At 47.4% G+C, this 20,816-nt stretch overlaps 2 protein-coding genes across 2 annotated transcripts in view; both read left to right on the forward strand.

The window, feature by feature from the left end:
- Window positions 1–226: 226 nt before the first annotated feature.
- The window catches only part of LOC149460594 (uncharacterized), a 219,150-nt gene continuing 198,560 nt past the window's right edge, over window positions 227–20,816 (forward strand). The window contains exons 1-4 of the mRNA XM_089679430.1: window positions 227–1,422; window positions 11,334–11,339; window positions 15,317–15,615; window positions 16,187–16,194. Coding sequence (XP_089535556.1) covers window positions 254–1,422; window positions 11,334–11,339; window positions 15,317–15,615; window positions 16,187–16,194 — 1,482 coding nt within the window. The 5' untranslated portion in view covers window positions 227–253. The remainder of the gene's footprint in view (window positions 1,423–11,333; window positions 11,340–15,316; window positions 15,616–16,186; window positions 16,195–20,816) is intronic.
- On the forward strand, window positions 11,616–14,440 carry LOC149460595 (uncharacterized). Its single transcript, XM_089679435.1, has 3 exons — window positions 11,616–11,645; window positions 13,859–14,065; window positions 14,181–14,440. Exons 1-3 carry the CDS (start codon window positions 11,616–11,618, stop codon window positions 14,331–14,333), a joined length of 390 nt encoding a protein of 129 aa, XP_089535561.1. The 3' UTR covers window positions 14,334–14,440.

Genomic DNA, 20,816 nt, shown 5'->3' on the forward strand with positions numbered 1-20,816 from the left:
ATAATCCCCTCATCACTGTCCCTCCTATAAAAGACAGTTCTGGTTGTTTCCTCACTCTCTGACTAAGGTCCATGAATAAAGAAATGACCTGGTAGGAGATCAGAGGAGCCATTTCCTAGTTTCCTTGAGGGTGGAATTGTAAGCTCCTCAGAGACCAAGCTGCCTGATGTGGGCGGAGTCCTGGTTTGGGGGAACCAATCAGCTCCTGTCTAGTAATCCTCTTTGTCTTTGCATTTTAGTCCATGGCCGGGAGATGAGGAAAACCTCCGAGGATTGTCTCACTTTGTCTCCAGACTGGAAAGTAGAAGATGAGGACATCACACAGTATAGTCCAGGAGAAAACCCGGCTCCCTCCAATGTCCATCCGGCACCACCCAGTGTAGATGGACCATCGGATTCCTCGTATCCTGAGGAACCTCATACAGTGCGGGACCGGGCCGGCCTTCCAACAGGGAAGATATTCTCCTGTACTGAGTGCGGGAAGGGATTTCATTTTAAATGCCATCTTAATGTGCATAAAAGAACTCACACGGGAGAGAAGCCATATTCCTGTCCTGAGTGCGGGAAATGTTTTTCACAGAAGTCCAGTCTTTACACACATCAGAGATCTCACACAGGGGAGAAACCGTATCCCTGTTCTGAGTGCGGGAAATTTTTTTCACAGAAGTCCACTCTTTACACACATCAAAGATCTCACACAGGGGAGAAGCCGTATTCCTGTCATGAGTGTGGGAAATATTTTTCAGATAGGTCTATTCTTTACACACATCAGAGATCTCATACAGGAGAGAAGCCGTATTCCTGTCCTGAGTGCGGGAAATGTTTTTCACAGAAGACCAATCTTTACACACATCAGAGATCTCACACAGGGGAGAAACCATATTCCTGTTCTGAGTGTGGGAAATTTTTTTCATTGAAATCCCATTTTCACAAGCATCAGAGATATCACACGGGGGAAAAGCTGTATTCCTGTTCTGAGTGTGAGAAATGTTTCTCAGAGAAGTCCAGTCTTTACAGACATCAGAGATCTCACACGGGGGAGAAGCCATATTCCTGTCTTGAGTGCAGTAAATGTTTTTCTGTGAAGTCCAATCTTTACAAACATCAGATGTCTCATACAGGGGAGAAGCCATATTCCTGTCCTGAGTGCGGGAAATGTTTTTCACAGAAGTCCAATCTTTACAGCCATCAGAGATTTCACACGGGGGAGAAGTTGCATTCCTGTCCTGAGTGTGGGAAATGTTTTTCACAGAAGTCCCATCTTTACACACATCAGAGATCTCACACGGGGGAGAAGCCGTATTCCTGTCCTGAGTGCGGGAAATGTTTTTCACAGAAGTCCCATCTTTACACACATCAGAGATCTCACACGGGGGAGAAGCCGTATTCCTGTCCTAAGTGCGGGAAATGTTTTTCAGTGAAGTCGCATCTTTCCAGACATCAGACATCTCACACATGGGAGAAGCCATATTCCTGTCCTGAGTGAGGGAAATGTTCCTCACTGAAGTCCTGTCTTCCTGTACATCAGGGGTCCCACACAACCCTGGAGGTGTATTAGTGCCTTGAGTGTGGGAAATGTCTTCTAGATGAATGTTGCTGGACATCCCAGCTCTCATGTGGGGAAGAAGCACACCCTGATATACACCTCAGATATACTCCATGGCTGATCTTCATCATGGAAGAAACAGTTGACAAGGAGATCTGATGTCCCCAAAGACATGGATGAAGTGTGGGACCGGGTTGGCCATTGATAGCAGGAGAAGAATAAAAATAGAGTCCTGCCCTGGGATTGGCTGAGTACATTTTGTGGCGGGAGATTTCACAAGCACTTGGAGGTCTATTATAATACTTTGTGGACAAATGTTCCAAGCACTCATTAGGCCCACAGTTGTAGGTGAGGACAATACTTGCATGGTGGGGGATCACTGAAGAGGTGGGTGGTAATAAAATGTCCCAATTCTAGAAGAGTGACTGATGGTGTACACATGGAAGCAATGGAATTGTGTGTATACCGGGAATGAAGGAGTGATTGGTGAATGCACATATTGGGACTTTCCCGTGTCTTTCTCCATACATGTTTCTTGTATGTTTCCCGTGATACAAATGTCTGTGTATATGATCGGCACATGATGGTCTGTCTATGACAAACGTTTTATTGATCTGATCATTTCCATGATGATTGTGGACACATTGTGATTGGTTGATGGGGGATGGAAAGAACAGAGAGCAGGAAGTAGAGCGCCATCCTTTCTACCTTTCTCTATTCCTAGTTCAGATTTGTAGCAGAAATCCCCAACATGTAGCAATACACGGACAATTGATATCAGACAATGAGGCCGAGGAAGGCCAATCATGAAGCTGTGGGTGGTGCAGCATAGATTGGAACAGGGTCCTCCAGGAGTGCAGCTCACACTGCGGGCAGAACTCCTCCTACTGGGACATTCAGGCTTCACACAGCTACAGCTGCACTCCCGGGACTGCCACGCCTGGACTGTATATGGGGCGGGTGTGGAGGGATGAGGAGCAGGGATTGGCTAATGGAAAGTGGGAGCATCTCTGAGTTACTGATGGATATACAGTATATGGAGATCAAGGAGAGTTCATCTTCTGCCGGCTATAGATGGGGCCCTTCAACAGTTGGAGTATAGGGGATGATCATGACTGGGTCAAATCTGCAGAGAAGATGGGGTAATGGGATCTCCTTGGGTGAAGTGGGGTTGAGGTGTCTGCTAGCAGTGTCCACGTGTGAGAAAGAGAGGAAGTGGGGGAGGGTAAAGGTGTCTGCTAGCAGTGTCCACGTGTGAGAAGTAGAGCAGAAGTGGGGGAGGGTAGAGGTGTCTGCTAGCAGTGTCCATGTGTGAGAAGTAGATGAGAAGTGGGGGAGGGTAGAGGTGTCTGCTAGCAGTGTCCACGTGTGAGAAGTAGATGAGAAGTGGGGGAGGGTAAAGGTGTCTCTAGCGGTGTCCACGTGTGAGAAGTAGAGCGGAAGTAGGGGAGGGTAGAGGTGTCTGCTAGCGGTGTCCACGTGTGATAAGTAGATGGGAAGTGGGGGAGGGTAAAGGTGTCTGCTAGCTGTGTCCACATATGAGAAGTAGAGCGGAAGTGGGGGAGGGTAGAGGTGTCTGCTAGCAGTGTCCACATGTGAGAAGTAGAGCAGAAGTGGGGGAGGGTAGAGGTGTCTGCTAGCGGTGTCCACGTGTGAGAAATAGAGCAGAAGTGGGGGAGGGTAGAGGTGTCTGCTAGCGGTGTCCACATGTGATAAGTAGATGGGAAGTGGGGGAGGGTAAAGTTGTCTGCTAGCGGTGTCCACGTGTGAGAAATAGATGGGAAGTGGGGGAGGGTAGAGGCGTCTGCTAGCTGTTTCCACGTGTGAGAAGTACTTTATCCACTTCAATCCATTCCTCTACTACTCCGGCATGGAGACGTAACCAAACTAAACACAGCTCTCTCACAATTTCTCTGGAGGGGTCGCCATCCACGCATAGCTTTGCAAAACCTCTATCTCCGGAGGAGCGAGGAGGGATCGGGCATTCCCAACATTCACATACCGGAGGAGCGAGGGGGGATCGGGCCTTCCCAACATTCACATACCGGAGGAGCGAGGGGGGATCGGGCCTTCCCAACATTCACATACCGGAGGAGCGAGGGGGAATCGGGCCTTCCCAACATTCACATACCGGAGGAGCGAGGGGGGATCGGGCCTTCCCAACATTCACATACCGGAGGAGCGAGGGGGGATCGGGCCTTCCCAACATTCACATACCGGAGGAGCGAGGGGGGATCGGGCCTTCCCAACATTCACATATATAACCTTGCATGTCTCTTACACATCAGTCTACACTGGCTATCCAAGTCGTCTATTTACTCCACCAGCTAGAATCTGACATGGTAACCCGCACAATGTAGCTGCTATTTTACATGCAATATAAACCAGCTTCCAACTCCCCTAAAAAACAATCCTCTTTTACGTGACACTTTGGTGGCCTGGAGAGAAATCAGACGCAAATTGGGAGTGTCCCCATGGGTTTCCCTCTACCTCCCTATTCATGGTAATCCATCTTTCCCTCATCCACAACAATACGCGGCCTACGCTAATGGCACACCCAAGACCTTACACTTGTTCCACAATCTTTGACTCTTCCTCCGTAAACCTCCACCAATCCTACGGACATTAGGGAGCCTGGACTTGCCCTCACACCATTTTATATATGCAATGAAAGTAATAAACTTTGTTAAATCACCAGCTCCTGACAAGCCTTCTCTTTTTCAAACCACATTGGTTGACACTCTGTTGAGCAGAGGCAGGTTCAAGACTTCAGATATTTACTCCCCACTTAACCTTTGCTTTACTAAACCTTTAGAGTCTACATCTGTGACCTCATGGGTCAAGGACTTCCAGGACTTACTGTGGAACACATGTTGGCAGGCTTCAACACCACCTGTGCATATGTTACGAACGAGTTCTGTCAGGAACAGCAACTGAAAATTATGCATCGGGCCTACATGCCTCGCTCTTCCTCCAAGTCCGCATCGAACACGTCTCAATGTCCTCTCTGCCTCTGTAACCTACCAAACCATAAACACAGATTTTGGACTTGCCATCCTATCTCCACATTTTGGGATCAAGCGCTATCTTTCATCCAATTTGTGACAGGAGTTAAACTCCCTGAATCTCCAATACATCTACTATTCGGCAATTTGGACTCTACCCTTTTCATGCTTCACAGGGGCCTCAACTCACTTCCTCAACAAAACAAGTCTTGGATGTCTTCTTGCCTCCTGATGGCAAGACGAGCCATCCTGAAAAAATGGGTAGATGGTACACCACCAACCATATCTGACGTCAAAAAGGATCTCACCCGCCTCCTCCACACAGACAAAGTTGATCTTTTCTCATCCTGTCCAAACAAATCGGACTCTTTCGCATGAAAATGGCAAATATACGTATCAAGAACATTCTATCTGAACAAAGAAGCCTTCTGGAAAATGCTATGGCAGATCCTGCCCCCACCTACACCCCCCTCCAGAACACTGTCTCCACTTCTGACTAAAATGTATGGATAATGTATTTATTAAGGCATTAGTGGTCCTGAGATCCCTCTGCTCCACGGAGGTCAACCCATCTAAATCCAACTTGTCATATGAGCATGAGGCCATGATGTCCTTAGGATCCACCCCCCCCTCCCTCCCCTTCAAGGGGTCGCTGAACAACGTGCTACTTAGATGCTCCACTAGAGGTTCCGGCTATACTTATATGTCTATTTATCCCTCTCTAATCCCACACATCAGAGATCAGGGGATTGCTTTTTATTCCCTTTCTAGCTCCCTTTTCTTTCTGCCCTTCCCCCCTTCTTTCCACCCCCCTCCCTCTCTACCCCCTTCCTTCCAACCCCTCCCTCCCTTCTCCGCCCCTCCCCCTTCTTAAGCCCTCTTCTGTATTCCTATTCCTTTGTCTTTCTTTTATGTCCCTTTGTACATTTGTAGGATGTATTGTAGGATGTATAGATGTTGATGTGATCCCCGGTCTCCTCACTCCAACACACATTGGAGAGCAGAACCCAGCAATGCTCTATGTACATCATCTGCAATGTCTATCCAGTCATTAATGTCATCTGTTCTCCCTGTTTGTAACACCCAAATGACGATGTTTTCTTTTTTTTTTTATTGACAAAAAACCTAATAAATATTTCTTGAAAAAAAAACAAGTTCACAATGATGGTAAAAATTATTGTAGGCCCAAAATATCTATCACACTAGTAAAGAAATACAATTCCAGTATCTATCCCGCCATTTGTAGACGCTGTAACTTTCACAGAAAACGATTCATTTACACGGATTGGGGTTTTATTTTTAGCAAAGACACGGAGCAGAATACATTCTGGACGAAATTTATGACGAAATTTAAATTTTAATTTTTTTTTGCTGGACAAGATAACCCCTTGCCCTCCAAAGGATTTACCCCCCTTCCTGACCACGCCTCTTTTTGATATTCAGCGCTGCACTAATTCCACTGATAATTGCGCGGTCATGCAATGCTGCACCCAAACAATATTTACGTCCTTTTTTCACACAAATAGAGCTTTCTTTTGGTGGTATTTCATCACCTGTGCGCTTTTTATTTTTTGCGCTACAATCAAAAAAAGACCGAAAATTTTGAAGAAAAACAAAATTGTTTACTTTCGGCTATAAAAAATATATAGTAAACTCAAAGTTAGTCATAAATTTAGGCCAAAATGTATTCTGCTCCATGTTTTTGGTGAAAAATCCCAGTAAGTGTATATTGATTGCTTTGTGTGATAGTTATATCTACAAACTATGGGATAGATAATGGAATTTACACCATTTTTTGCTATACAGCACTGTGCTAGTTTAACTGACAATTGCGCGGTCATGCAATACAGTAAATAAATGAAATTTACGTCCTTTTGAGCTTTCTTTCCGTGGTATTTGATCACCTGTGCAATATTTATTTTTGGTGCTATAAACAAAAAACATTTTTAAAAAAAAAGTTTTAAAAAAAAAACATTTTCTCATTTCTGTCATAAAAATATTAAAAAATACTAAAATATTCTGCTACATATCTTTGGTTAAAAATATTCCCAATAATTGTATATTGATTGCTTTGTGTGAAAGTTATAGCGTCTACAAACTATGGGATAGATCATGGAATTTACACAGCTTTTACTTTCTGACTCATCACATTTCTTGAGGTGCTAAAATACCAGAATAGTACAAACACCCCCAAATGACCCCTTTTCAGAAAGTAGACACCCTAAACTATCTGCTGAGAGGCATATTGAGTCCATGGAAGATTTTTTTTATTTCCACAAGTTTCTGGAAAATTACAAAAACGTTTTTTACACAAAGTTGTCATTTAAATGATATATTTCTCACACAAGCCATGGGTATATATAGAATTACACCCCAAAATACATTCTGCTACTTCTACCAAGTATGAGGATACCACATGTGTGAGACTTTTTGGGAGCCTAGCCACATACAGGAACCTGAAATCCAATGACCGCTTTGAAAGCCTGAAGGTGCGTAACTTCCTCATTTCACTTCCTCACTACCTATCACAGTTTCGGAGGCCCTGACATGCCAGGATAGCACCAAACCCCCCCAAATGACCCCTTTCTTGAAAGTAGACACCCCAGGGAATTTAAAAAGAGGCATGGGGAGTATTTTGCAGATCTCATTTTTTCTCAAAAGGTTTTGAAATATAAAAAAAAATAGAAACATTTCTTTTGTTTTTTTTCTTCAATCTTCAAAAACTTGTGGCAGCAAATGAGATCTACACTACCGGACGCTTCTCGGGGCAGCAGTTCCTCTGAGCTCCACAAGGTGGGGATCTCACTTCTACCCAGACAGGAAGTCTCTATGGAAGACAGATAAGAAGTGATGTCAGGTACAGACAGGAAGTGCTGTCAGGTACAGACAGGAAGTGATGTCAGGTACAGACAGGAAGTGATGTCAGGTACAGGCAGGAAGTGACCTGAAATAAAGACAAAGTTCCGTGTGGCACAAAGAAAAAGAGACATCGGTGGAAGTAGCAGCAGAGGAGGTAATAAGATGGTATTTACTATTTACACCCAGTAACCCCTTATCATGTCCATCCTCTTCCTCCATAGTCATGTCCATCCTCTTCCTCCATAGCCATGTCTGTCCTCTTCCTCCATAGCCATGTCCATCCTCTTCTTCCATAGTCATGTCCATCCTCTTCCTCCATAGTCATGTCCATCCTCTTCCTCCATAGCCATGTCTGTCCTCTTCCTCCATAGCCATGTCCATCCTCTTCTTCCATAGTCATGTCCATCCTCTTCCTCCATAGTCATGTCCATCCTCTTCCTCCATAGTCACGTCCGTCCTCTTCCTCCATAGTCACTGTGATGTCTTTTATCTCCAGCAGATGATGATACACACATATATAGTGTGGGAACCCAGATGAACCCCTTCAGGGGGAGGAGTTGATGATAATATATTTGCTCCCAAAGCCGGCCTACATGGTTCAGTTTTATCGTTCAGCCAGCGGGATGAGAGAAAAAAATATTATTATTATTATACAGGATTTATGGCGCCAACAGTTTGCTCAGCACTTTACAATATAACGGGAGACAATACAGCAACAATACAGTTCAATACAAGAGGGATAGGAGGGCCCTGATCCTGGGAGCTTACAATCTAGGAGGGAGGGGCTAGTGCTACAAAAGGTAGTAACTGTGGGGGATGGACTGGTAGGAGGAGTAGAAGATTCCAGTATTAGCTGAGGGCAGGATAGGCTTCCCTGAAACAATAGATTTTTAGACATCACCTAAAAGTGAGCAGAGTAGGCGATAGTCTGATAAATTGGGGTAGAGAGTTCCAGAGGATGGGAGAAGTCCTGGAGATGAGCATGGGAAGAGGAGACAAGGGAGCTAGAGAGCAGAAGGTCTGCTCTCTAGCAGGAGAGGAGAGCGAGGAGAGGAGAGTACGGTTTGGGTGATATTTAGAGACAAGATTGGTGATGTAATTTGGGGCAGAGTTATAAATGGCTTTATATGTTATTGTTAATGTTTTGAATTTTATCCATTGGGCAACTGGAAGCCAGTGGATTCAATGGCAGAGAGGGGTGGAGGACACTGAATGGAGGCCAGTGGAAGGATTTGCAGAGAGGGATGGAGGACACTGAGTGGAGGCCAGTGGAGGGATTGGCAGAGAGGGGTGGAGGACACTAAGTGGAGGCCAGTGGAGGGATTGGCAGAGAGGGGTGGAGGACACTGAGTGGAGGCCAGTGGAGGGATTGGCAGAGAGGGATTGAGAACACTGAGTGGAGGTCAGAGGAGGGATTGGCAGAGAGGGATGGAGAACACTGAATGGAGGTCACTGGAGGGATTGGCAGAGAGGGCTGGAGAACACTGAGTGGAGGCCAGTGGAGGGATTGTCAGAGAGGGGTGGAGGACACTGAATGGAGGCCACTGGAGGGATTGGCAGAGAGGGCTGGAGAACATTGAGTGGAGGCCAGTGGAGGGATTGGCAGAGAGGGGTGGAGGACACTGAATGGAGGCCAGTGGAGGTATTGGCAGAGAGGGGTGGAGGACACTGAATGGAGGCCAGTGGAGGGATTGGCAGAGAGGGGTGGCAGATACAGAACGGTTAGTAAGGTGGATGAGTCTGGCAGCAGCATTCATAATAGACTGAAGAGGGGATAGCCTGCGATGAGGTCGGCCAATGAGGAGGGAGTTACAATAGTCAAGGTGAGATATAACAAGGGAGTGAATAAGTTGCTTAGTGGTTTCCGAGGTTAGGAACGGGCGTATCTTGGAGATGTTGCGGAGGTGAAGTCTACAAGATTTGGACAGTGATTGGATCTGGGGCTGAAAGGACACATGGGAGTCTAGGATTACACCTAGTACCCTGGCATGAGGGGAGGGACTGATGATTGTGTTATTGATCTTGATGGAGAAGTCAGGGGAGGGGGCACGGGCTGGAGGGAATACTAAGAGCACAGTTTTGGAAAGATTGAGTTTGTGGAAGTGGAGTGACATCCATGCTGATATGTCACTTAGTAGGTTAGTAATGCGAGAGGAGACTGAAGGGGTGAGGTGAGGAGGAGACTGAAGGGGTGAGGTGAGGAGGAGACTGAAGGGGTGAGGTGAGGAGGAGACTGAAGGGGTGAGGTGAGGAGGAGACTGAAGGGGCGAGGTAAGGGGTAGAAAGATAGATTTGTGTGTCATCAGCACAGAGATGGTACTTAAAGCCATGGGAGTTTATCAAGTGACCAAGGGAGGAGGTGTAGATGGAGAAGAGAAGGGGTCTAAGGACAGAGCCTTGAGGGACCTCTACAGAAATAGGAAGTGAGGGAGAGGTGGCAGCATTATAGGTAATGCTGATGAAGCGCTGTGATAGGTAGGAGGAGAACCAGGAGAGAGCAGAGTCTCGGAGGCCAAGAGAGTGGAGTTTTTTGAGGAGGAGGGGATGGTAAACAGTATCAAAAGCCGCAGAGAGGTTAAGTAGTAAGAGTACGGAGTAGTCGCCATTGGTTGGGATGAGTACGGAGTAGTGGCCATTGGTTGGGATGAGTACGGAGTAGTGGCCATTGGTTGGGATGAGAACGGAGTAGTGGTCATTGGTTGGGAATAGTACGGAGTAATGGCCATTGGTTGGGATGAGTACGGAGTAGTGGTCATTGGTTGGGATGAGTACGGAGTAGTGACCATTGGTTGGGATGAGTACGGAGTAGTGGCCATTGGTTGGGATGAGTACGGAGTAGTGGCCATCGGTTGGGATGAGAATGCAGTAGTGGTCATTGGTTGGGATAAGTATGGAGTAGTGACCATTGGTTGGGATGAGTACGGAGTAGTAGCCATTGGTTGGGATGAGTACGGAGTAGTGGCCATTGGTTGGGATTAGTATGGAGTAGTGGCCATTGGTTGGGGTGAGTCCGGAGTAGAGGCCATTGGTTTGGATGAGTACGGAGTAGTGGCCATTGGTTTGGATGAGTACGGAGTAGTGGTCATTGGTTTTAGCAGTTAGTAGATCATTAGTGAGGTTTGGTAGGGCAGTTTCAGTGGAGTGTAGTGAGTGAAAGCCAGACTGTAAAGGGTGAAGAAGGTTGTTGTCGGTGAGGGAGGAGCTCAGGTGATTGTAGACTAAGCGTTCTAGGAGTTTAGAGGTAAATGGCAGCAGGGAGATGGGTCTTAAGTTGTTCAGGTTGGTGGGGTCCAGTGAGGGCTTTTTAAGTATGGGAGTGATGTGCATATGCTTTAGAGGGGAGGGGAAGGCACCATTAGAGAGGGAAAGATTGAAGATGTGAGTGAGGGAGCATAGGATGGAAGAAGGGGGTGACCGTAGTAGTTGTGAGGGGACAGGATCCAGGGGGCAGGTAGTGAGATGGGCTTCTGAGAAAACCTTAGTGACCTCTTCGGTAGTAGAAGGTCAGAAGAGGAAAGTGTTGAGGAAGGTTTAGTATAAGGTATGCTAAGTGGGATGGATGTCTGTGCAGTGGCGACGCCCCTACGAATTGCATCAATCTTGTTTTTGAAATGATTTGCAATCTCATGAGCAGTGAGTGAGGTACTGGGTGGAGGTGGAGAAAGTAGAGAGTTAAAAGTAGAGAAGAGACGACAAGGACTGGATGACAAGGTATTAATAAGAGTGACAAAGTCGTCTTGTTTGGCAGCATGGAGGGAGGAATTGTATGTGAAGAAAGCAGATTTATATTGGGTGAATGCTTGCTGGGATTTGGTTTTACGCCACAATCGCTCCAGCGCACGACTATGTCTCCTAAGATTTCTGGTGTCATCAGTCTGCCCGCGGATGTAATGGTCGGGGCCTGATGCTTCGTGTTGTTAGAGGAGCAAGTGAGTCTAATGTGGATGAAATGGAACTGTTGTAGACAGCAGTGGACAGGGCAGGGCAGGACAGGGGAGAGATTCTGTCATAGAGTTGGTCAGTTGCAGAGTGGAAAGGAGCCGGGTTCAAGTTGTGAAGGTTTCTGCTGGTAATTGTTTGCTGCTTGGAGGGATAGGTGTTTGAAGATGAGGAGACTGTGAAGGTGATGAGATTGTGATCAGAGAGAGGAAAGGGGGTGTTTGTGAGGTTGTAGGGAGTGCAAAGATGGGAGAAAACAAGGTCTAATGTATTCCCATCAGAGTGAGCGGAGGACGGTGTCCACTGCATTAAGGAAAAAGATGAGGTTAGGTTGCAGAGTTGGGATGTAGCCGGGTTGTCGACATTAATGGGGATGTTAAAATCTCTGATGATAATAGTGGGTAGTTCAGAGGAGAGAAAGTAGGGTAGCCAGGCAGAGAAGTCATCAAGAAAGCGGGACACGGGTCCAGGAGGCAGATAGATCACTGCAATCCTCAGAGAGATGGGAGAAAACAGCCGGATGCAGTGAGTCTGGAAAGAAGAGAAGGATAGAGAGGGAGGGTTAGGGAGGACTTGAAAGGTGCTGAGTGGGGATAGAAGCAAACCAACCCCACCACCTTTCCGACCACTGGGTCTGGGTGAGTGGACAAAAAGGTCATGGAAGGAAATAGAAGCGATCCCCCCATCCACACATTGGAGGTGGATGGGGGAATCCTCCCCGCTGCACTCTTGTATTCTGACAATGGGGGGTTCCTCCACTCTCAGAATACACAGATCAGCACTGAAGCTATTGGCTGCAGCCGCTGGGGGAGTGGCTTTTATCCGGCAGTGGCCACACATGGATGGAAATGTGAGCGATCCCTGCTGAACCAGCTGAATTTCCATGGATCTATGGTCACCTTCAGTGACTTCCTCCCCTCCCCCTCATCTCCTTCATGATGGAAGTCATGCTGAGATCATCTCCCATTGGCTGAGCAATATTCTCGTCTGTTGCTTGCCCTGACCTTTCTCCTGATTCCTGGATCTCCTCCTCATCTCTCCTCCATATCCTCTTACACAGCTTTTCTCCACACCTGCAGTGACCCTGGGGGGAGAAAACTTGGCACCAGCACGCCGCCAAATCCATCCCCACCATTAGGGGCTCTGGAGACAATTGTCTGCTATTTACACTCCGTTCCTCCGCACGTCACCTGATCACATGACAGCTTACTTCCACAGATTCCGGACAGATTTCTGGATGGTAAAGGTCAAAGGTCACTCTTCAGTTTAGGAGAGGTAGGACGCACCCAGGAACAATGATTTGGTTTGTACGGGAGCCTCATATAGAGGACCCCTCAAATCTCCCCATCCAAATGTCCCTCCATCCAGAGTCTATATGTCCTATGACATCACACTGACCTCACAGCTCCTCCCCCAATGTCCCTCCATCCAGAGTCAGAGAATCCTATGACATCGCACTGACCTCACAGCTCCTCCTCCCAATGTCCCTCCATCCAGAGTCAGAGAATCCTATGACATCGCACTGACCTCACAGCTCCTCCTCCCAATGTCCCTCCAACCAGAGTCAGAGAATCCTATGACATCACACTGACCTCACAGCTTCTCCTCCCAATGTTCCTCCATCTGGCTTTTTTTTCTGATGCTCTTAGGATGTGGGGTCCCTTGGTATCCTCACATGTAAAGTGGGACTGTTGGTCCTGCGTTGTATGTAATGACATCAGAATGCTGCAACAAGCCTATACCCTGCGTAGTGTGGGGGTCCTGTGGGGGGGAATTATACCTCAGCCTGAAGTGGGGCTTTAATAAAATGGAGACCTGAATGGAGAGGTGAGGAGGATTCTGGGAATATCATTTGATGTGACTATTTGTGTTCAGATGTAGAGTTTTCCTCCTGTGAAGTCTGGAGATCATATGACATCACATTGCCTCCACCTCCCTCCCTGATAGAAGAGAGAAAGAAGATTCTAGAAGTCACCAGAGAGATCACTGAGCTGCTGACAGGAGAGGTGAGCGGTGCCGGGAATTCTGGGACATTCTCCAGTAACAGACAAGGGATGTGTCTGGATGGTGACTGTATCATTGTGTGTGTCAGGTTCCTATAAGGTGTCAGGGTGTCACTGTCTATTTCTCCATGGAGGAGTGGGAGTATTTAGAAGGACACAAGGATCTCTACAAGGACGTCATGATGGACAATCAGCCGCCCCTCACATCACCGGGTAAGAGGAGACTTTATTGTAAAGGAGAGAGCAGTACGGAGGATCCACCTAGATCCCCCATCATCTGATAAACACATAGAAACAATGGATTCAGTCAGTGTGTGTGTTTCCTACAGATGGATCCAGTCATGGGAACCCACCAGAGAGATGTCCCCGTCCTCTGTATTCCCGGGATTCCACACAGGAAGGTCACACCATCCCTCACCATCATCAGGTAGATGATGACAATTATTGGTAGTTGTGATTTATACACAGCATGTTTGTTACAATGAATGTTTTATTATATCTTTCAGAGTGGAATCCTCAGGGATGAGAATATTGATGTTAAAGAAGAGTATAAAGAGGAGGATGAGGAGTATGGAGTGATGGAGGAGTTTTCAGAAGGACACAAGGATATGATGGAGCCACCTAATACCAGGAACTCACCAGAGAGATGTCCCCGTCCTCTGTATTCCCGGGATTCCACACAGGAAGGTCACACCATCCCTCACTATTACAAGGTTGGTGGGATGGAGCATCTAGAACATGGACTCATAGAGACAATGTGTGGAGTTTTTATGTGATGTAACAATATTAAAGCTTATGTCTTATAGATGTTATATTCTCTTGGTTTAGGTTGAAGATCTGATGTATATAAAAGTTGAGGTGAAAGCAGAAGAAGAAGAGGCGTATGTGAGGGATGATCAGCAGTCTATGGAGGAGGATGGAATAACGGGGACATTTATAGAGGAGGACACTCCTACAGAGATCAGCACAGGTGGGTCATGAACACTAAATCCATTCCTCCACCCATACTGCTCACTGATTGGTCCAGAGTAGGGCGGGGACTGGGTGATATCAGCCTGTAATCCCCTGGTCACTTTCCTGAGCTGTGTTCCCCGTCCTGTATTCCTGGATTTCTCTCGGATAATCTTCCTTCTCTGTGCTGCAGACACAATTTATGTATCAGTTCTGGTTGTTTCCTCACTCTCTGACAAAGTCCATGAATAAAGAAATGACCTGGTAGGAGATCAGAGGAGCCATTTCCTAGTTCCCTTGAGGGTGGAATTGTAAGCTCCTCAGAGACCAAGCTGCCTGATGTGGGTGGAGTCCTGGTTTGGGGGAACCAATCAGCTCCTGTCTAGTAATCCTCTTTGTCTTTGTATTTTAGTCCATGGCCGGGAGATGAGGAAAACCTCCGAGGATTGTCTCACTTTGTCTCCAGACTGGAAAGTAGAAGATGAGGACATCACACAGTATAGTCCAGGAGAAAACCCGGCTCCCTCCAATGTCCATCCGGCACCACCCAGTGTAGATGGACCATCGGATTCCTCGTATCCTGAGGAACCTCAGACTGTGCGGGACCGGGCCGGCCTTCCAACAGGGAAGAGCTTCTCCTGTACTGAGTGCGGGAAGTGTTTCCATTTCAAATCCAAACTTAACGTGCATAAAAGATCTCACACAGGGGAGAAGCCATATTCTTGCCCTGAATGCGGGAAATGTTTTTCACAAAGGTCCAATCTTTACAGACATCAGAGATCGCATACGGGGCAAAAGCCATATACCTGTCCTGAGTGTGGGAAATGTTTTTCAGACAATTCCAGTCTTTACACACATCAGAAATTGCACAAGGGGGAAAGGAAATATTCCTGTCCTGAGTGCGGGAAATGTTTTTTACGGAAGTCCAATGTTTACAAACATCGGCGGTCTCACACGGGGGAGAAGCCACATTCCTGTCCTGAGTGCGGGAAATGTTTTTCAGACAAGTTCAGTCTTTGCAAACATCAAAGGTCTCACACGGGGGAGAAGCCATATTTCTGTCCCCAGTGCGGGAAATGTTTTTCACAGAAGTCTACTCTTTACACACATCAGAGATCTCACACAGGGGAGAAGCCTTATTCCTGTGCTGAGTGCGGGAAATGTTTTTCAGTAAAGTCTAATCTTTATACACATCAGAGATCTCACACGGGAGAGCAGCCATATTCCTGTCCTGAGTGCGGGAAATGTTTTTCAGACAAGTTCAGTCTTTGCAAACATCAAAGGTGTCACACAGGAGAGAAGCCATATTCCTGTCCTGAGTGCGGGAAATGTTTTTCAGATATGTCCAATCTTTACAGACATCAGAGATCTCACACGGGGGAGAAGCCACTTTCCTGTCCTGAGTGATGGAAATGTTCTTCACTAAAGTCCTGTCTTCTTGTACATCAGGGGTCCCACACAACCCTGGAGGTGTATTAGTGCCTTGAGTGCGGGAAATGTCTTCTAGATGAATGCTGCTGGACATCCCAGCTCTCATGTGGGGAAGAAGCACACCCTGATATACACCTCAGATATACTCCATGGATGATCTTTATCATGGAAGAAACAGTCCATAAGGAGATCAGAGGTCACCAAAGACATGGATGAAGTGTGGGACCGGGTTGGCCATTGATGGCAGGAGAAGAATAAAAATGGAGTCCTGCCCTGTCATTGGCTGAGTACAGTTTGTGGTGTTAACTTTCGTAACTATTTACAGGCTTTTTTTTTTTTACTTGTTGAATGAATATGACACACCTTTGCCTAGGCATGATGAATACTGGCCGTATTTTATTTCATATAGTGATTTCCTATAGTCATCATCTCCATCTAGTGGCAATAATGAGGCACTGCTGTACTATTGCCAATTCATGAACACTAGATGGCGCTACACTCTTGCATTGTTAGGTGCCTCCCCAGGTCACAGGAGCACTACATAGTGGAAGTGGTGCTCTGAAAGGCCCGGCAGACTTTTGGCATCTACTGTGGTAGTCGAAGTTCTTTCTCCTCCACCTTGTCTGGACGTTGTGCTGCAAGCGTATATATGCAGTGTAGGCGAGGATGACAGAAGTGAGGTGGTGCTTGTGCCTGTTTACATGTCAGGCGGCACATCCATACATGCAGACTATTCATGGAGAGTCTCCAAATGCTGTAAGCAGCTGGCAGTGTTCTCCCCCACAGGCCCACACACCCCAGATGTACATGATTGCAGCCTGGATGACTCCTACAGGTAGACACAATGACTGGTCACAAGGTTCTTGGGGGCAGCACCAGCACATACCTTCATGATTGGGAGTGGCTATGGGCACTGGCAGGCTGGGTGAGTGATCAACTGGGGTAACCAGGGCACAGTGCCTTCTCAGCGGACCAGGATCGCTGGATTGTCGGTCCTACTATATGGGTCAGCAGGGCCTATGTCTACTAGAGGGCAGAAAAGTCGGGTCAAGGTCTCCTTTTTGGGGCTCTGACTCTGATCACCTATCAGATATTTCTGCAACCTCTAGGGATATCTTGCCTCCGATTCCTGTGTGATTATGGAAGAATCTATATTTGCTTGGTTAAGGGATAGCATAGCATTGGGGATTGGTGCCGGTTGGACCTTTTAGGTCACAAACACGTGTGTTCCCTTTCACCTCTCTTCCTGTTATGGAAGGGACCTGATGGAGGAAGCAAGAGGCAGATGACATTTTATACTGGAAGTGGGTCAGGGAAAGACTTCTCCTCCATGGACTCTGCAATGCCCCAGGGAGAGCGAGTTCACTCAGAGAGGGTGTATGCTTCCAGTAGAGCCGGCAATCTCTGATCTCAACCAAAAGTTACTCTATTCAGAAGTTATCGGGAAGAGGGGCCACTCTGGTGCTGTCAGGGGGTAGGGAAAGCTCACATTTCCAACAATCTGCTGCTCCTTCTACTTCAACAAAAAGGTTTCATTTGCTGCTCTCAAGTTTCATGCTTTCCTCCGCAGTCCCCATTTCAATTAGGAGTCCTGAGAATTCACTCCAGCTAAACAAGAGACTTCAGTTGAAGAGGCACCTCCACTCCTCTCACCTGAGCATGGTGGGGCCCAACTATGAGTTGGAATTCTGAGCCTTTCTGCTCCTCACCTTTCCCTTCATTCTGCATAACAGATTTGCTCCTTCACAAACTCGTGATCTTCATTTGTTTCAGGGAGTGATTTCACAGAGGACAAGAGGTTCCTACTTTAGGCTCAAACCTTCTATGGTTTCAATACCAAACGGTGATGGTCATCTCATTATTATTATTATTATACAGTATTTATAAAGCGCCGATAGTTCGCTCAGCGCTGTACATTACAAAGGGGGACAGAACATGTGACAGAACAATACCAATACAATGCAAAACATGAGGGGATCGAGGGCCCTGCTCTTTCCAGCTTACAATCTAGGAGGGAGGGGATGGTGGCACAGGAGGAGATAGCTGTGGGGGATGGAGTGGTAGGAAGAGTGGAGGAGTTCGGCAAGTTAGCAGGGGGTGGGGTAGGCTTCCCTGAAGAGATGGGTTTTCAGGGTAGCCTAAAGGAGAGGAGATTCAGATTCTCATTCTGGATCTGAAGTCATTGTGACAGCTCTCTTCATGAGTGGAAGTTCTAGATGGAATTTGTGTATCTAGTGATACGCTCTCTCCAGCTGGGAGTCTTCTAGGCATCGGTGGACATAAAGGGGGCCAACTTCCTGTTTCTTTCCTTTTCCAGAGGTCCCTGACATTTATGATGGAGGAATGTTATCTCCTGTTTGTGTCCTTACCGTTTGACCTGTCCACAATTCCTGATTCCCAGAGGTTCACTAGGGTCTTGGCTCTGATTCTGGGTCTTTTAATGGACTCTGGGTATTCCTATTGTAGGGTAAATGGATGACTTACTTCTCTACTCTTTTCTTGGAACACACTGGGAGGGGATTTACTTAAATTGGCGCACACATAATCTAATGCAGCTGTCCATAGTGACCAATCAGCTTCTAATTTTAGCTTGTTCAATAAAGCTTTGACAGTAAAACCTAGAAGCTGATTGGTTACTATGCACAGCTGCACCAGTTTTATTAAATCCTCCTCAATGAGTCTCTCCTGATGCCCACTCAGAGATTGGTTGGGTTCTCCATTTTGGGTGCGCTACTCCAGGCTCACTTTGTTACTCCTGATTGGAATTTTGGGACCTGTCCCTGAAGTCTGCCCAGGTGAGAGTGGTTCTTCCTCCCGGGTAGGCTCAGGTGACTTTGTTCAGGTCACTGGTAAGGTTTCCTTCATTGGATTTTACCCGAGGTTCTTGGGAAGTAGGTTACCTTTTCCCCAATGCTATTCCAGACCTTGAAATATGAAATGTCCTGATGGCGTGGAATGGGAGGTCACAATCATTAGATTCTGGACTGTTGGTTGTCTTTGAGATTGCTTTCTCCCTTTTTATTACCACAAGACTTGGTTGTTGTAGGTGGGGTTGCTGCTTCCAATGCTCTGATAGTGGGGGTGCTTAGTCTTGTTTTCCTGCATTGGTTGACATGACTGAAGGTCCCTGTGAGGGCCCACTTAGATAACACCATGGCTGGGCATATGTAATTCATTAGAGAAGCCCCAGATGTCCGGTTCTTTGTGTTCCTGCTCTAGTAGCCATGCACCCTCCAGAAATGGAGGTTTTCAGGGTGGACTTTCCTCAGCTGCCAGCAGTTGTCTCTGGAGGAGTGAGTTCTTCGTTCAGAGGTGATTGGCAACCCGTTGATTACGATTTACCTGTTGACCACAGGTAGGTGATGGGTAGATTGCATTCCTTCATTGCTGGCCTTCTGAACTTGCACAGGAGTAGGGGTTGCATTTACTGGAACCAATCCCTTCTCCTCACGCTGCAGATGAAAGCCAGCTTCTCCTTCAAGCTGGCAGTCAGCTGCTACCTGAGGAAAGGGGATTGGTTCCAGTAAATGCAACCCCCAATGTTCCTCCTGTCCCCTTCCTTCTTCTGCCTGGCCACTCTGTGTGCTCTCCATCACTGCTGTTGACTTCTCATCCTCTCATTCCCCACCGGCTGCTGTGGATGATCTTCCAGATGGTGATTGGAAGTGCCGATCACTCGCTGTGTTCATTCATAACTGAGACATAGTAAACTGTATTTGCTATGCTTCAGTTTGTGAATGAACAGAATCATTCCACAACAGAGTTGTTAAAATAAAACCACAAAAATAAAATGGTAAAAACTAATAAAAAAAATTAAAGTTGTAAAAAATATAATTTAAAATTAAAAACTACTGACACCATCCACTGCCTACTGACACCATCCTCTGCTCTACTGCCACCATCCACTGCTCTACTGTCATCAACCTCTGGCATACTGCCACCAGCCACTGCTCTGACTGACACCATTCACTGCCCTACTGACAAGTTCACTGCTCTTGTCAGGGCTCCGGGTATGACCAGAGGTATGTGACCTGACTCAGGGAAACGCAGGCTTCAGATATGTTATAAACAATATAATTTATTAATACTAACAATACAAAACGCAGTGCAATACTAAAACATAACACAGTACAAACCAAACCACCCACAGATAACAATACATACAATGCAAGTGAAGTCAGGCAGGCCGGGTCAATAACAATCGGGCAGGTAGGAACAGGAGGAGCAGGCAGAGAGTAGTCAGGTCACGAGCCGGGTACAGCAACTAACGGGCAGGTAGGTACAGGGGGTCAGGCAGAGAATGGTCGGGGTCACAAGCCAGGGATCAAACAGGAGAAGTCAGCAGAGGTCAGGATCAGGCTGGGTTGGCAACAAGTCAGTCAGGCAGGAACAGGAATGCAGGTAACAAGATACAGGGGCCCATAGAAAAACACACACCAAGGCCCAGACTGCAGGTCTGGCCATCCCTTAAATACACCTCCGTAATCAGCTTCAGGTGTTTGGCTGTCTGCAGGGTTGAGTCTCTGATTGCTGAGAGCACCCGCTGGCCAGCCCTGGTACTGCAGCCCACAAGGCAGGTGAGTCCCACCATTACTGGCAAGTCCATTCCTGAGAGTACCCCCCCTCAAGGAGCGGCCTCAGGACGCTCCAAACAGTCCTAGCTGGGCAAAATGTTCCACCGCCCGGGTCTGGTAACTGGCAGGATATCAAAGACTGGCACATCGGGCAGGACTCCGGGCAGAGGCACATCGGGCTGGACTCCGGGCAGAGGCACATCGGGCTGGACTCCGGGCAGAGGCACATCGGGCTGGACTCCGGGCAGAGGCACATCGGGCTGGACTCCGGGCAGAGGCACATCGGGCTGGACTCCGGGCAGCGGCACATCGGGCTGGACTCCGGGCAGCGGCACATCGGGCTGGACTCCGGGCAGCGGCACATCGGGCTGGACTCCGGGCAGCGGCACATCGGGCTGGACTCCGGGCAGAGGCACATCGGGCAGGACTCCGGGCAGAGGCACATCAAGCAGGACTCCGGGCAGAGGCACATCAAGCAGGACTCCGGGCAGAGGCACATCGGGCAGAG

This window comes from Staurois parvus, unplaced genomic scaffold (genome assembly GCF_062004578.1).
Source record: "Staurois parvus isolate SC_StPar_1 unplaced genomic scaffold, SC_StPar_1.0 ptg000224l, whole genome shotgun sequence".
In the NCBI taxonomy this organism is placed as follows: Eukaryota; Metazoa; Chordata; class Amphibia; order Anura; family Ranidae; genus Staurois; species Staurois parvus.